The sequence below is a fragment of the Leiobunum rupestre genome, chromosome 9 (assembly GCF_980474605.1).
Source record: "Leiobunum rupestre chromosome 9, qqLeiRupe1.1.hap1, whole genome shotgun sequence".
In the NCBI taxonomy this organism is placed as follows: Eukaryota; Metazoa; Arthropoda; class Arachnida; order Opiliones; family Sclerosomatidae; genus Leiobunum; species Leiobunum rupestre.
Window position 1 is genome coordinate 21,144,755 of NC_143392.1, and position 14,871 is coordinate 21,159,625.

At 33.5% G+C, this 14,871-nt stretch overlaps 1 protein-coding gene across 2 annotated transcripts in view; it reads left to right on the top strand.

Moving 5' to 3' along the window:
• Positions 1-14,871, top strand: part of Invadolysin (leishmanolysin-like peptidase, invadolysin) — a 250,212-nt gene that overhangs the window by 233,654 nt on the left and 1,687 nt on the right. For both annotated transcript variants that reach the window (XM_090158952.1, XM_090158953.1), the window contains 5 exons: positions 8,202-8,334; positions 10,100-10,189; positions 11,646-11,715; positions 13,537-13,670; positions 14,605-14,760. In XM_090158952.1, coding sequence (XP_090015078.1) covers positions 8,202-8,334; positions 10,100-10,189; positions 11,646-11,715; positions 13,537-13,670; positions 14,605-14,760 — 583 coding nt within the window. The remainder of the gene's footprint in view (positions 1-8,201; positions 8,335-10,099; positions 10,190-11,645; positions 11,716-13,536; positions 13,671-14,604; positions 14,761-14,871) is intronic.

The following is a 14,871-nucleotide window of genomic DNA, read 5'->3' on the forward strand; positions in this document are numbered from 1 at the left end:
TTACGTGACTTTGGCCAATCACAATTTTTTTTAAAGAAAATGGGATAGTCTTAGTCGATAGCTACGCCGCAAAATTTTCGTTTTGAAAACGAAAACATTTGAGAGAGTTGGCCGTTTTCGGTCTATCGAAATCTGGCAGCCTTGCCTGCCTTCCGGCCTGTATCTCCATACCGAAAATGGCCGACGATTACGCCGCCGAAAATATTTTACTAAACTGATCGGCGGCGTTTTTTACCGTTATTTTGAATTATCGACTAAGACTATTGATGAATGATGAATTTATGATACGCGAAATTCGCCATTATTTATAAATATTGAGGTAAATTTTTCACTAGTCAATTTGACTAGTGAGCCCCCAGATTTCGATTAATTTTAGTAGTCAAATGCCGTGACTAGTGCCTTATGTCCAACCCTATTTGTAAGGCTAAAGTTCATAGCTATTCTTTCTTTCAGTTGGTTAATGAAACATTAATTTATTTAAAAATCCAATTTGGCCAAAACCAATTTCTGAATTTAAACTGTTTATGTACGTATCACTATTAAATTGGTTTCTCGTCTGATTTGCTTAGGTGAAACACTATACCCGTAGTATAGACACCTCGTAATTCGTTAGTTAGTCATTCGAAAACTGTAAATTCACTTCTCCCTGAGCATCAGAGTGTTGGGGGTAGACCGCTTCTACAGGCGCTCGTCTTTGTATAGATAAATGAAATAATTTATTTTGATTGCTTATACTTTGTGTTAGGCCGAAAACACCGCTATAAATAAAATTTAATTAAATATTAATTTATTTAGAATATATATTCTTATTATTTACTTATTTATTATCTTATTATTTACTTATTTATTATCTTATTATTTACTTATTTATTATCTTATTATTTACTTATTTATTATCTTATTATTTACTTATTTATTATCTTATTATTTACTTATTTACTTATTTATTATCTTTTTATTTACTTATTTATTATCTTATTATTTACTTATTTATAATCTTATTATTTACTTATTTATTATCTTATTATTTACTTATTTATTATCTTATTATTTACTTATTTATTATCTTATTATTTACTTATTTATTCTCTAATTATTTACTTATTATTTATTCATTCTCTTATTATTTACTCATTATTTATTCATTCTCTTATTATTTACTTATTATTTATTCATTCTCTTATTATTTACTTATTATTTATTCATTCTCTTATTATTTACTCATTATTTATTCATTCTCTTATTATTTACTCATTATTTATTCATTCTCTTATTATTTACTTATTATTTATTCATTCTCTTATTATTTACTTATTATATATTTATTAATTCAAGTCATCCAGAACATTTGAATTTATTTTGAAATTTACCTACATGTATTTTTTTTACAATAAGGTTCAAAGAAAAAATTAACTTATACGAAGTAAAATCGGAATTGATAGAAAACGATAATTCACTGGAATATAATAAAAAATACCTAGCTTATATGGTCTGTTCAAAGTAAATACCACGTTACACGAATTACTTGCTTTTTGCTTTATAATCTGGGATAAAATTGTATACCACCCTGAGCAGATAGCTTTATCCTACCAACGACCCAAATTTTCGTCAGAGTTATCGTACAAATTGTAACTCTGTACGGTACAATCCACAGTTGGTTAAATAACATTGGGAATATATGTAAGAAACCCACTACTTCAGTAATATTGTTTACAGCACCATCTATTATATCGGAAAAGATAAATACTTTTTACCCTTTTCTTAAGTAAGATTGGCAGCTTTCTAGAAACTACACTTCGAGAAAATTTCCTTCATATATTATAACGGGAGTTGTTATAGTTCTGATAATACCGAAACAGAGTATAGTAATACTTTATTTTTTATTATTATTATTATTATGATGATGATTCTTTTTTCGGGCTAAACCAATTTCGTAAGCATTAAGATCGTTCGTAACATTTCTCTGTTTATTTGCCGATGCGTTTTTGCGGAGCCAATCGCGTGCTCGATCTATTCGTTCACGGTAGAAAGATTTCGAATAACTCTATCTAAGCGCAACGATGCCGCGGTACCCGAGGCCTAACTCGGGAAACGCCATCGATAATATCGAAAATAGAATGCTCAGTCTTCCACGAACCATTTCAATCAATTTCTGCCATTGCTTCCCTCCATTCCATCAAATCAAGAAAAAAAGACCTTTTTCTGTTTGACTATAGTTTGCACCGTATGTTTTAAGGCCTATATTTAGCTTGTGTTTGCTTAAAGGGACTATACACCTCGTTGACGCGTTCGATCGCAGCTCGCGGCACTCGGTGAAAACTATAGAACTTGTCCTTCCGCGTTGGGTTTGCAAGGTCTCTATCCACTCGGGTTTTTCCCCGAGCTCTTCAGTTTCCCCTTCCATAAAAACTTGTTGAGGTTAAAGGTAGTTAGTGTAGGGAGCTGTTGGCACGCGTGGTGTTAAGGGCTTGTCACCACCCTCCTACGCATTGTAACCCGGCCACCCGAATTAAAAGGCACCTATTTTTATGTCTTTATTATAGCCTTGTGTTTTGGAGACTTGATTTGCAATTCCATTATGTTTTTCACCTATTTTATGTTATTTCTTTCTAATACAAAATTTTATCTTTGTATGTCTTATATAAGACTTATTAAATTTAGTACAGTCAAAGGTGGGGGGGGGGTCTGGACCCGTAAACTCCCCCCCTGATCTACGCCACTGGTCTGTCTTGTGAATAGCTCTCCCTAAAACTTTTGAATGTGATGCGTATGAATTGTCACACTTATGTAATAATATTATACACTTATGCTTATTACAATCACAATTTATAAGTAATTCCTGTTTTTGCAATTAGAATTGAAGCCAAAGTATATAATTTTTTACTTATTAAAGGCCTAGGTTTTCTTCTGCCTGTCCCCCTTTAAATTAGGCCAACCTGTTCAGCGGTTGGCCTACCACCAGGGTATTTTTGCTCCACTAAGTTCATATAAAGGGGGACAGGCAGAAAAAAACCTAGGCCTTTAAGTTTATTAGTTTTTACAATTGTCTGTGTCTTATTGTTATTATACGCTCGTTATTATGTTACTTATGGTAGTAGTAATTCTGCCAACAAAAATAGATACAATAGTTGCTTGTCCTCAGTGGCAGAAGTTGAAAGCCCATTTAATCATAAAAATCCAGGTTTTAAGAAGTTTCTAGAAGGTAGTTGTTCTTAGTGGCTGTAGAACTATAAATAGCGACCTAAAGACTGGCGTAGTTAGCGCCATCTTTCGACGTCGGCCACCGGCATTGGGCTACTAATTAATAAGGGTGTTTTCTCGGTATTCCCGCCCCCCGCGCGGGTCCTCTTTTTCATTTGGCGCTGCTCTGAAAGAAGAAGATTCTCCGAAAATTAATCCCCCATTCCAAGCAGCAGCGCGGTAAGAACAGAGAATAGAATGTTTTTCGTCCGTTCATTTCTTCCATAAAAGCGAAACGAGCCTTGGTCTTACGAAGAAAATGACGATGAGAGCCAAGGCTATGGATAGACGTTGGAGACTGTATACACCCCCGCAGCAGCAGCTAGGTGGCGCTAGTAGTAGGGCCTTAGAAAAAAATTGTTTTCTACATACGCTAACCTTACTCAAAATGTTTATTTCTTAAAACCCTAAAATTGAAGCCAAAATGTCAAAATTTTTATTTTAAATTCTGTGGGTGTTTGGGTCGGTTTGGAAACTGCTCTTCTAACTTACGAAGGTTGTATACCATTGAACCGAATCCCATTGAACCGAAAAGTATTTTCGTTTATAGCCCAACATGGCGGGATTCAGTTGAATGGGAAATTTAAATCTGGTTCGTTTTCACTTCGGGTAGGTTAGTTCAGGTTGGGTTAGGTTAGGTTAGGTTAGTTCAGGTTGGGTTAGGTTAGGTTAGGTCAGGTTGGGTTGGGTTAGGTTAGGTTAGTTCAGGTTGGGTTAGGTTAGGTTAGGTTAGGTTGGGTTAGGTTAGATATGGTAGGCAACTATTTCACGTCGGGTCTTATCAAGGTTATTTTCCAAAATTAAACCCGGAAAATATCAAATTTCAAGGGAAAAAGGTCTAAAAATACACGTCGGTACGAAATAATAAATATTTAAGATATAGTTTAGTCCAAATTAGATGTACTATCGTCACGTAACCTACGATATATAAATATGTATCACTAACGGTATATTGAATGAAAACCGCGCAAAACGCGGTTTTCGGTCGATTGGAATTCGGTTGAATGGTACATTCGGGCGAATGGGATTTCGGTCCAATGGTCTACAATCACTTACGAATGTTCACGAGATCTTTAGACAGAAATTTAAGAGAACATATTACTAGGGCTGCGCGAGTACTCGAACTCGACGTCGAATAAGTAATTGGAGAATACTCGTCGATTACCGAGAACCAACAAATTGCATATTCGTCGAGTATTTTTTTTTCTATCCTCGTTGCTTCAAAGTTCGAAGAGGGGTTTTTACAACTTTTTGGGTGGCAATAAACGGTACCTACAAAGTTGTTAAAACTGTCCTTCATTTAAATTAATATTTTTCACAATTGAAAGTTACTTTATACTAAAAAAAATCAACATATACGATTACTTTATACTCCCTTTAAATTTAATTTCATAATGTCTTGAATAAAACCAGCTCCTAATCAAGTACTCGATAACCCGACTCGTTAAAAATATTACTCGAGGTTTTTTTTTAATTATTCTACTCGAATAAGAGAAAGTTTCGTCTTACTCAAGTACTCGATTACTCGACTCGACTTCAATATTGATATTACTCGATCAATAAAAATTGATACTCGAAAACCACTAATCACACAGCCCTACATTTTACACTATATAGATCATTGCTAAGAAACTAATCATCGTAAATAAATTCTAAAATCTCCAACATTTCAGCTTATTTTCGATTGATTTTAATTACTAAATCATTAAATTAAAACAGATCAGAAAAAAATTCTACTGCCGCCCGAAATATTATCGGTATAGCCGGAACCGTATTTTTCGGAAAAATAAAATGCAAATCGGAAAAATGAAAAATAGAAACATAAAAGTACATTTTAAGGGTTTTTAATGTTTTTATCTTTTTATCGATATAACATGTCTAATAACAGTAAACATACTACAAAAGATTAATAGTGTTACATTGTTAATCAGTTTAAACTAGTCTAGAGATTTAGTTTTACTTTTAGATTAGAAAAAATGAGCCAAAAATGCCGCTTTATTTAATTTTGTAAACAATATACTAGACTAATAATTTAATGAAAACTCTTTTTATTTTATCCGGAAATTTTTTCGACTTACAACACTACTGATAACCCTTTTCTTTGGCGTTCTTACCCTATCTATTTCTTAGCCCCCATATTTTTAAATTTTTGTTTTTCTATAATGCAATTATTTAAAATGGATATTTTCGTCGCAAAAGAGAGAGAATCCATTTGTCAACTGTAAGAAATTAAACTAACTTTACCCTCGGTTTTAAATTAATAGTTTTGGTTAAAAATACCTTCTCTAGAAACGGTCTTCTTAATGTCCTCCCATGACAATTTAAATGAAAAGGTCTTTCTTTCGAGCCCCAAATGTCACGAAAGAATTATGACGGTCGTTGTCAAAGAATAAAACGAATGGACGTAGAAGGGGAAAAAACTATCCTAAGTTGGTGTCATATTTGAAGTCCCTTTGGAATTTCTTCTCATTTGGAGCTCATTAATTAAGAAAATAGATTTTAAGGTACTATATAACGTTATTAAATAATATTAAAATGGTAAAATATTCGGGTCAAGTTTTAAAAATATTTTAAAAGCGAAGCCGATGGGGTTTTTTCAAACCCCTGAAGTACTTTCCCGAGGAACTCATTATCGAAGCAAAATGTCCCAAGATTTCCATCTCATTTTACAGCCCCTTTCCCCCATTTTACAGCCCCTTTCCCCCATTTTACAGCCCCTTTCCTCCTTCGGAATCAATTTCTTTACATTTATTTCATTACAAAATTTAGCTCTTTCGGAGTTATAGTAGATTAGATTCTGGGAAGAAATTCTAACCCTCTAAAGAGTGTATATTTAGAAACCGGAAAACTAAATAAAATCCCATAGAATAAAAACCGCCTCATAGATGGCGCCGCTATTATGCCTCGATAAAGATGACAAATTTCATAAATTTCCTTTTGGTTGACACTATTGACAAAGGTAGAGCGGATCTTGCACATTTGCAAACCGACTCCCAGGTTATAGTGAGGCTACATAGAGGACTTCGTCGTTGTCTGTTCTAGGAATAGGGAGCCCTCTATGTATTGGGGCTGGAAGCTAAACTTAATTTTGGAATTAAATTCATATTAAAATGAAATTGAGAAATTAAATTAAAATTGAGAGATAAAATAAAATTAAAATTGCTAAATTAAATTAAAATTGAGAGATAAAATAAAATTAAAATTGCTAAATTAAATTAAAATTGAGAAATAAAATTAAAATTGAGAGATAAAATAAAATTAAAATTGAGAGATGATAAAATTAAAATTGAGAGATAAAATAAAATAAATTAAAAGATAAAATAAAATTCAAATTGAGAATTAAATTAATATTAAATTCAAATTGAGAATTAAATTAATGGTAAATTCAAATTGAGCATTAAATTAATGATAAATTCAAATTGAGCATTAAATTAATGGTAAATTCAAATTGAGAATTAAATTAATATTCAATTCAAATTGAGAATTAAATTAATATTCAATTCAAATTGAGAATTAAATAAATATTAAATTCAAATTGAGAAAAAAATTAATATTAAATTCAAATTGAGAATTAAATTAGTATTAAATTCAAATTGATAATTAAATTAATATTAAATTCAAATTGAGAATTAAATTAATATTAAATTCAAATTGATAATTTAATTAATATTGAATTCAAATTGAGAATTAAATTAATATATAATTCAAATTAATTTATTTTAGAATTAATTATATTATTTTAGTATTAATTAACTTATTTTAGTATTGATGAAATTGTTTTAGTATTAATTAACTTATTTTAGTATTGATGAAATTGTTTTAGTATTAATGAAATTGTTTTAGTATTAATTAACTTATTTTAGTATTGATGAAATTGTTTTAGTATTGATGAAATTGTTTTAGTATTGATGAAATTGTTTTAGTATTAATGAAATTGTTTTAGTATTAATGAAATTGTTTTAGTATTAATGAAATTGTTTTAGTATTAATGAAATTGTTTTAGTATTAATGAAATTGTTTTAGTATTAATTAAATGGTTTTAGTATTAATTAAATTATTTTAGTATTAATAAATTATTTTAGTAATATTTTAATTATTTTAGTATTATTTAAATTATTTTAGTAATATTTTAATTATTTTAGTATTATTTCAATTATTTTAGTAATATTTTAATTATTTTAGTATTATTTAAATTATTTTAGTATTATTTAAATTATTTTAGTAATATTTTAATTGTTTTAGTATTATTTAAATTACTTTAGTAATATTTAAATTATTTTAGTAATATTTTAATTGTTTTAGTATTATTTAAATTACTTTAGTAATATTTTAATTGTTTTAGTATTATTTAAATTACTTTAGTAATATTTTAATTATTTTAGTATTATTTAAATTACTTAAGTAATATTTTAATTGTTTTAGTATTATTTAAATTACGTTAGTAATATTTTAATTGTTTTAGTATTATTTAAATTACTTTAGTAATATTTTAATTGTTTTAGTATTATTTAAATTACTTTAGTAATATTTTAATTGTTTTAGTATTATTTAAATTACTTTAGTATTCATTAAAAAAATTATTAATTAAACTTTTTAGTATTAATTAAATTATTTTAATATGAAATATTTTTACTATATACTTTTCTCGCGAAATGTTAGTTTTAGCGAATATGTAGATGACGCCTTAAGCGCCGTACTATATTTTCTCCCTTTCGTGACCTTGTTTTTTTATTTCCCAGCCTTAGCGAGGGTTCTTCTTTATTGACATTTTACTAACGAACTAGCAAAGAAATGTGATCTTTTTATTCTGTTTTCCATTTCCCCGGAGGAATCTCGCGGCAGTTTTTTATGGCCTTGCTGCCGGTGCTAAAATTTGCATTTCTTTTTCTTTTTTCTTTCTCTGGGATATTTTTTTTTATTCTCCGTTTGGTCGACGGCGGTGCCGCCATCTGGCTGTAAAGAGGGGAGAGTATTCATCCATTTTGCGATAAAGTGAAACGAGATCCTTTGGAAACCGAATGCACTGACAACAGAGACTCTGTCGCCCTTTGTAATTTGGTCGAATACGAGAAAGAATTGGCAGGAATCTTCCAAGTAATTTTGACTTTCATACCATTCCAGTTTCTTATCGTACGCTTTTCTTATTAAACTGACACTATTTTTTTACGTCGAGAAAATTCCTTTCCTTTACAGTTCTAAGTACGTTAAAACGTTAAATTAATTAATAAAACGAAAAAAAATAGATGTTGATATTTCACTCGGTCTAAATTCATTTATTTTTAGAGATCCTACGAATAAGACTTATCATTTAACATAGAGACACATATTGGGCAAAAGTAGAAGTTAACTGCTTTCGCATAGTCTAGGAAATTAGTGGCCCTCCCCGCTTTATATCAGAAATGTACAGTAACAACTACATTACTCATTTTGCAAATGAAATTATTTTTAGGATATTTTAACTTCATTTTTAGGGTACTTTAACTTCATTTTTAGTATATTTTAACTTCATTTTTAAGATATTTTACCTTAATTTTTAGGATATTTTAACTTTATTTTTAGGGTATTTTAACTCACAAGGAGACGACCCGAGGTGATAATCACCGATTTGGTTCAAACTCGGGTATAATGTACACCTCCATGTACCTTAAAAAACCTGGAAGGGAAAAGTTGCGACGGGCTTTCGTTTTGCCATGGCAACCGAAAACGTTTTTGACATCATGATTTGGGATTTTTCCGTTGAAAATAACATGGGAATCTGAAGGATTTTAAGGGTCCCCCCTGTGAAACCTTTTAAAAAATGAAATTTTTTGAAAATTTCAAAAAGGTTAAAAAAAAATTTAATTGATTTTAAAAATTAAATTTAATCAAGTGTAAATGCAATTTGATCAGTTGGGGGACCCTTGGGTGATTAGCCTAGCTGATTGTTATTATTCTGCATCCCCCTCAATCCAAAACGCGCCTGTTTTAACTTTATTTTTAGGGTATTTCAACTTTATTTTTAGGGTATTTCAACTTTATTTTTAGGGTATTTCAACTTTATTTTTAGGGTATTTTAACTTTATTTTTTGAATATTTTAAAGTCGTTTTTTTAGGATATTTTAGTCATTTTTAAGATATTTTAACGCCATTTTAGAATTTTTTAGCACATTTTGAGGATATTTTGGGGTCATTTTTAGTATATAATTTAAGATTATTTATTAGGGATATTTTAAGGTCATTTTTAGTATATAATTTCAGATTTTTTCTTAGAATATCTTGAGCCCCACACGCACAAAATTTTCTCGAGAGCTACAGCCTATTTCAACATGTAGCTTTACTACAGCAAAGCATCTACTTAGAAAATGAGATTCCAGCAGAAAAGAGTCGTCTAAGCGTTTCTCGCTAGACGGTTATATGTTAAATTAAAAGGCTTATTATTATTCACAGCCTCATTTTAAATTTTTTAATTTTAAACTGGTTTTCATCCGCCCGTGAAATTGAATTATGCCCGTGGTGAACTTGTTTGTCTTAAAAGAAAGATGTTCAATTAGTGGCGGTGAATAGTCACAAAAAGGAAAATAGGAAAACCGTTATGTTTAGCTTCCAAATAAGCATTATTTTCGCTGAAGAAACCCCAGTTTTTTTTAACCTATTAAACAAAATCATGCTACTGTTTTTGTAACACATTTTCCCTCGCGGGGTAAATATTAACACTAAAAGCTTTTTTGTTTTGAGTTCTCTACCCCGAAAAACATTACAATATCCCTCGGGAATGGCCGAGTTCTCGAAGCCGCCTAAACTTCGGATCGAAACTGGAGAGACCGGAAACTGATCCTTGTATTCACATTTTTGTTGACTCGTATTTCATTTTTCTCCGCAGAATTTCGAGACTATTCCAGCAGTGCCTTCGTCAGATGTCGCCAGGTACGGAGGATCGGTTAGTCTGGCGGATTTCTGCCCCTACATTCAAGTAAATTATTTATCTGCTACCATTAACCGAGGGTTGATCTCTTGGAATTTGTCTGTACACCGATACCGTAACCAGGGAGTAGCCACGATAATATTCGGAAGATAATCTACGGTAATTGCTCGGAAGATAATCTACGGTAATTGCTCGGAAGATAATCTACGGGATTATTCGAAAGGTAATCGACGGTAATTGCTCGGAAGATAATCTACGGGATTATTCGAAAGGTAATCGACGGTAATTGCTCGGAAGATAATCTACGGGATTATTCGAAAGATAATCTACGGGATTATTCGAAAGATAATCTACGGGATTATTCGAAAGATAATCTACGGGATTATTCGAAAGATAATCTACGGGATTATTCGAAAGATAATCTACGGGATTATTCGAAAGATAATCTACGGGATTATTCGAAAGATAATCTACGGTAATTGCTCGGAAGATAATTTACGGTAATTGCTCGGAAGATAATCTACGATATTATTCGGAAGATAATCTACGGTAATTGCTCGGAAGATAATCTACGATATTATTCGGAAGATAATCTACGGTAATTGCTCGGAAGATAATCTACGGGATTATTCGAAAGGTAATCGACGGTAATTGCTCGGAAGATAATCTACGGGATTATTCGAAAGATAATCTACGGGATTATTCGAAAGATAATCTACGGGATTATTCGAAAGATAATCTACGGGATTATTCGAAAGATAATCTACGGGATTATTCGAAAGATAATCTACGGTAATTGCTCGGAAGATAATTTACGGTAATTTCTCGGAAGATAATCTACGGGATTATTCGGAAGATAATCTACGGTAATTGCTCGGAAGATAATCTACGATATTATTCGGAAGATAATCTACGGTAATTGCTCGGAAGATAATCTACGTTAATTGCTCGGAAGATAATCTACGGGATTATTCGAAAGATAATCTACGATAATCTACGGGATTATTCGAAAGATAATCTACGATATTATTCGGAAGATAATCTACGGTAATTGTTTGGAAGATAATCTACGGTAATTGCTCGGAAGATAATCTACGGTAATTGCTCGGAAGATAATCTACGGTAATTGCTCGGAAAATAATCTACGGGATTATTCGAAAGATAATCTACGGGATAATTTGAAAGATAATCTACGGTAATTGCTCGGAAGATATTCTACGGGATTACTCTGAAGATAATCTACGATAACTGCTCGCGAGAATACCCACGAGAGTATTCGCGAGATTACACGTACCTACGGGTGTACTAGGAAGATAATCTACTATAATTAGTCGCGAGAGTACCTGCGAGAGAACTCGAAAGATAATCTACGATAATTTCTCGCAAGAGTACCCACGTATTCGATACGGAAAGCGTGTGGCCAGTGATTCCGAAGAGTGATCAACCCAACGCAATTAACGTAGTACCATTAATTAATACGTTTCGATTTCTTTGTCTCCTGCAGGAATTTACGTGGAAATCTAACAACGTCGTTGTCCGAGGATCGCAGTGCCAGTTCCCGGAAAATAATCCACGTAAGGGGATGACAGCGCCCCATCCACTTCCCCAATCCTCTCGACCCCCCCCCCCCCCCCCCCTCGCTGCTCGGGAATCTACCTTTGATTGTGTCGTTTTGGGCGCCTCCTTAGTGTAACCCCAGGGAGGCGATAAGGGCCCGATTGATATTGGACGGGTGTCGCGACTCGAGCTTTCGCCGTGATCTCCGACCGCCTCCTGTCCCGTACAGATAAGCCCGAAATGTCTATGGCCTTAAAACCCGCGGATTCAGTTGCCCAGAGATATTTAGCCCTACGAAGAGACCGATTTCGCGAAAGATGAAACGCTCAAACGCGTGTATGTATGTATATGTTATTACCAAGAATATATTAAGCGTAACGGAGTATATGTCGATTCAGCTATTGCCTCTACGGAGAGCTCCTGCAATCGTATTGGAGTGTCTCGCCGCCTAAGGCTAGGCGCCCACTGGCTCTCCGTTTCGTATCCGTCCTGCCTTCCACAAGGCATTGTCTCCGTTACGAAGTAAAGGCTTGTGAAAGCTAGGACGGAGACGTTACGAAGAGCAGTTGGCGTCTGGCTTTAGCGTGAGGCACCTAGGAGCAACAAACACAGCACCCCACACAAGGAGAACGCAACCCGTCAAAAGTCGTGCATTTTCTTGCGTACATTTTTCATTGGTTAGACGCTTTATCGCCTGCTGCAGATTACTCCGGGAAAGGCGAAGGTTTTTCGTCTGGCAGGGTTGCCACAGGTCAGGGAAAAGTCAGGAACTTAAAAAATGCTCCTAAAAAGTCAGGGAATTTTAAGAATTTTTATAAAGGCGGGGAATTAAATTTTATCTGGACACTTTTTGAAGGTAATTTTACTCTAGATCTATGACAAATTTGGTGATTATTATTTAGTTCCTTGAAAGTTTTGCTAATTTTTTAACATTGCATTAACGTACTGAAATATAGGCTGCTTTCAATATATTAACTTCTGATAAATGTAAGGTATAAATTTACAAATTTTGGTCGGGAAAAGTCAGGGAAAATCTCTTAAAATGGTCATGGAAAACAGGGAATTTGAATCAGAAAATATTAGGGTAAGAATAATAACGCTATGACGTCATTTTACTCTGATTCTGCGGTGGAGAATAGTTTGAGTCGGAGTAAAAACGTTTTTCCAAAATGGCTGCCTGTGGCCTTTTCAGAGGATATATTCTGGCTAGCAAAGTAGCAAACGACAAAATCCGGTTTACTCTCTTTACACCACCTTTTCAAAAAGAGTAGCCCTAACACTCCGTAACAAGCCAATAGATTATGGGGTGGAGTAATTCTCATCCCCGGAGCAGGTGAATAAAACGTTTTAGGGTAAAAAGAGTACACTTTTAGTCCGAGAACAGGCGAAAAGAAACCACCTTTTATCTTGACACTTTTCGAAGGTAACTTTACTCTAGATCTATGACAAATTCTGTGATTATTTTTTAGTTCCTTGAAAGTTTTGCTAATTTTTTTAACGTTGCAATCATCTTTGTACTGGAATATAAGTTGATTTAAATTTATTAACTTCTGATAAATGTAATGTATAAATTTACAAATTTTGGCCACCCTTTAAGTTTACTTCCCGCCAAACCAATACCCTAGTGGTAGGCCAACAGTAGAACACGTTGGCCTACCACCAGCGTATTTGTTTGTCATGGCACATTCGCACAAGCCTTAATACTGCCCTGAGTCGCTTACTTATTATTATTACGTTATTTATGGTAAAAACAATTCCACCTTTTCCGAAACGTTGAGTTTTTAAATAAATTTTTGTTGTGTTCTTTGGAATGGCGAGTAAACCATCTTTTGTTTCAGAATCGGAGAAGAATTTCGCGTTGGAGTACTACGGGCCAGGTTCGAAATGCTTCAATCACAACGACGAAATGTGGGAGGAGCGCACGTGCCATCAGGTGCGCCAATGGCAACATTGGGGCAGCGGATGCTACAAAGTAAGTGCCATCAGAAGTATCATATATCCCTTCAGGGGCGTATTAACCATTAGGCAAAGTAGGCACGTGCCTAGGGCGCCATTTTTCTAGGGGCGCCAAAACTCTGATAAAGCCCCACGGTACATGTACTTGGCTTGCCCCTACTCAAAATAACGCTGAAAAAGTTTGGGGAAACTAAAATATTCATTTATTTATTAAAAACCGATACGCCCCTCCTTACCAATGCCAAGGGGCGCCAAATCTTTCTGGGCCTAAAGGCGCCGAAAGGGTTAATCCGCCCCTGTATCCCTTACGAGTGAAAAGCGTAACTTCGCAGATGGGTAGATGAATACTTTTTTCTTGTAAGATAAATATAATACACTTCTGGTTCCACCTAAAACGAACAAGTTATCATTATAGTCTTTAAGTGGTATAATCATAAGTCTATAAGAATGTTTCCATAAGTGTCAGTTACTTAGCAATTATTACTGATGGAGTGACGTGGCTATGACGTAATACCTGAAGAGCTAAGCGCCACTTCCGATAAAAATTAATAACGAATAATAATTAATTATCACAATATAAGACTAATTTCAGGAACGTGCGTTGGAAACATGTGACCTTTAATTTTAGGGGCTTGTTCTGAAAATTAGGTGTAAAAAGTGTAAACTTATAAAATCGTCTGCTTATCCAGAACTTAGAACTCTTCTTCCCCTACTACGAAATCCAAGCACAGGCGTAAAGTAACTACAAATTTTAACCACTTTTTTAGAGCGCGCTCTATTGGCTAAAATGTAAATTAGACCTCCCTAAGTCCATCTAAATTACATTGTCAATCTCGAAGTAGCTCTCAGTAAAAATGTATAATGGGGAAGACAAGTAACTGGCACACTTATGGAATAGTATTATAGACTTATGGTATAACTATAACCGATTTTATCTCTGTTTCGAGCAGTATTTTTGCCGGCATGGTCGATTGCACGTCGAGGTGTCCAACTATACTTTCACTTGCTTCAGACGCGGCCAAGAACTGAAAATCGAACTCTACGAAAACGGCTGGCTTCACATTGGCACCATTATTTGCCCATCATGTTGGGAAGTATGCCATCAGGTGCGTCACCTTCTAGTACCATAGCTTTTCATTTTTTAACTTTCTTAAAAGTGGGCGAGTTTGGTCGAAGGGGGCGGTATTAAAAACGTATTGGGAAACAGTGGGCGTGTT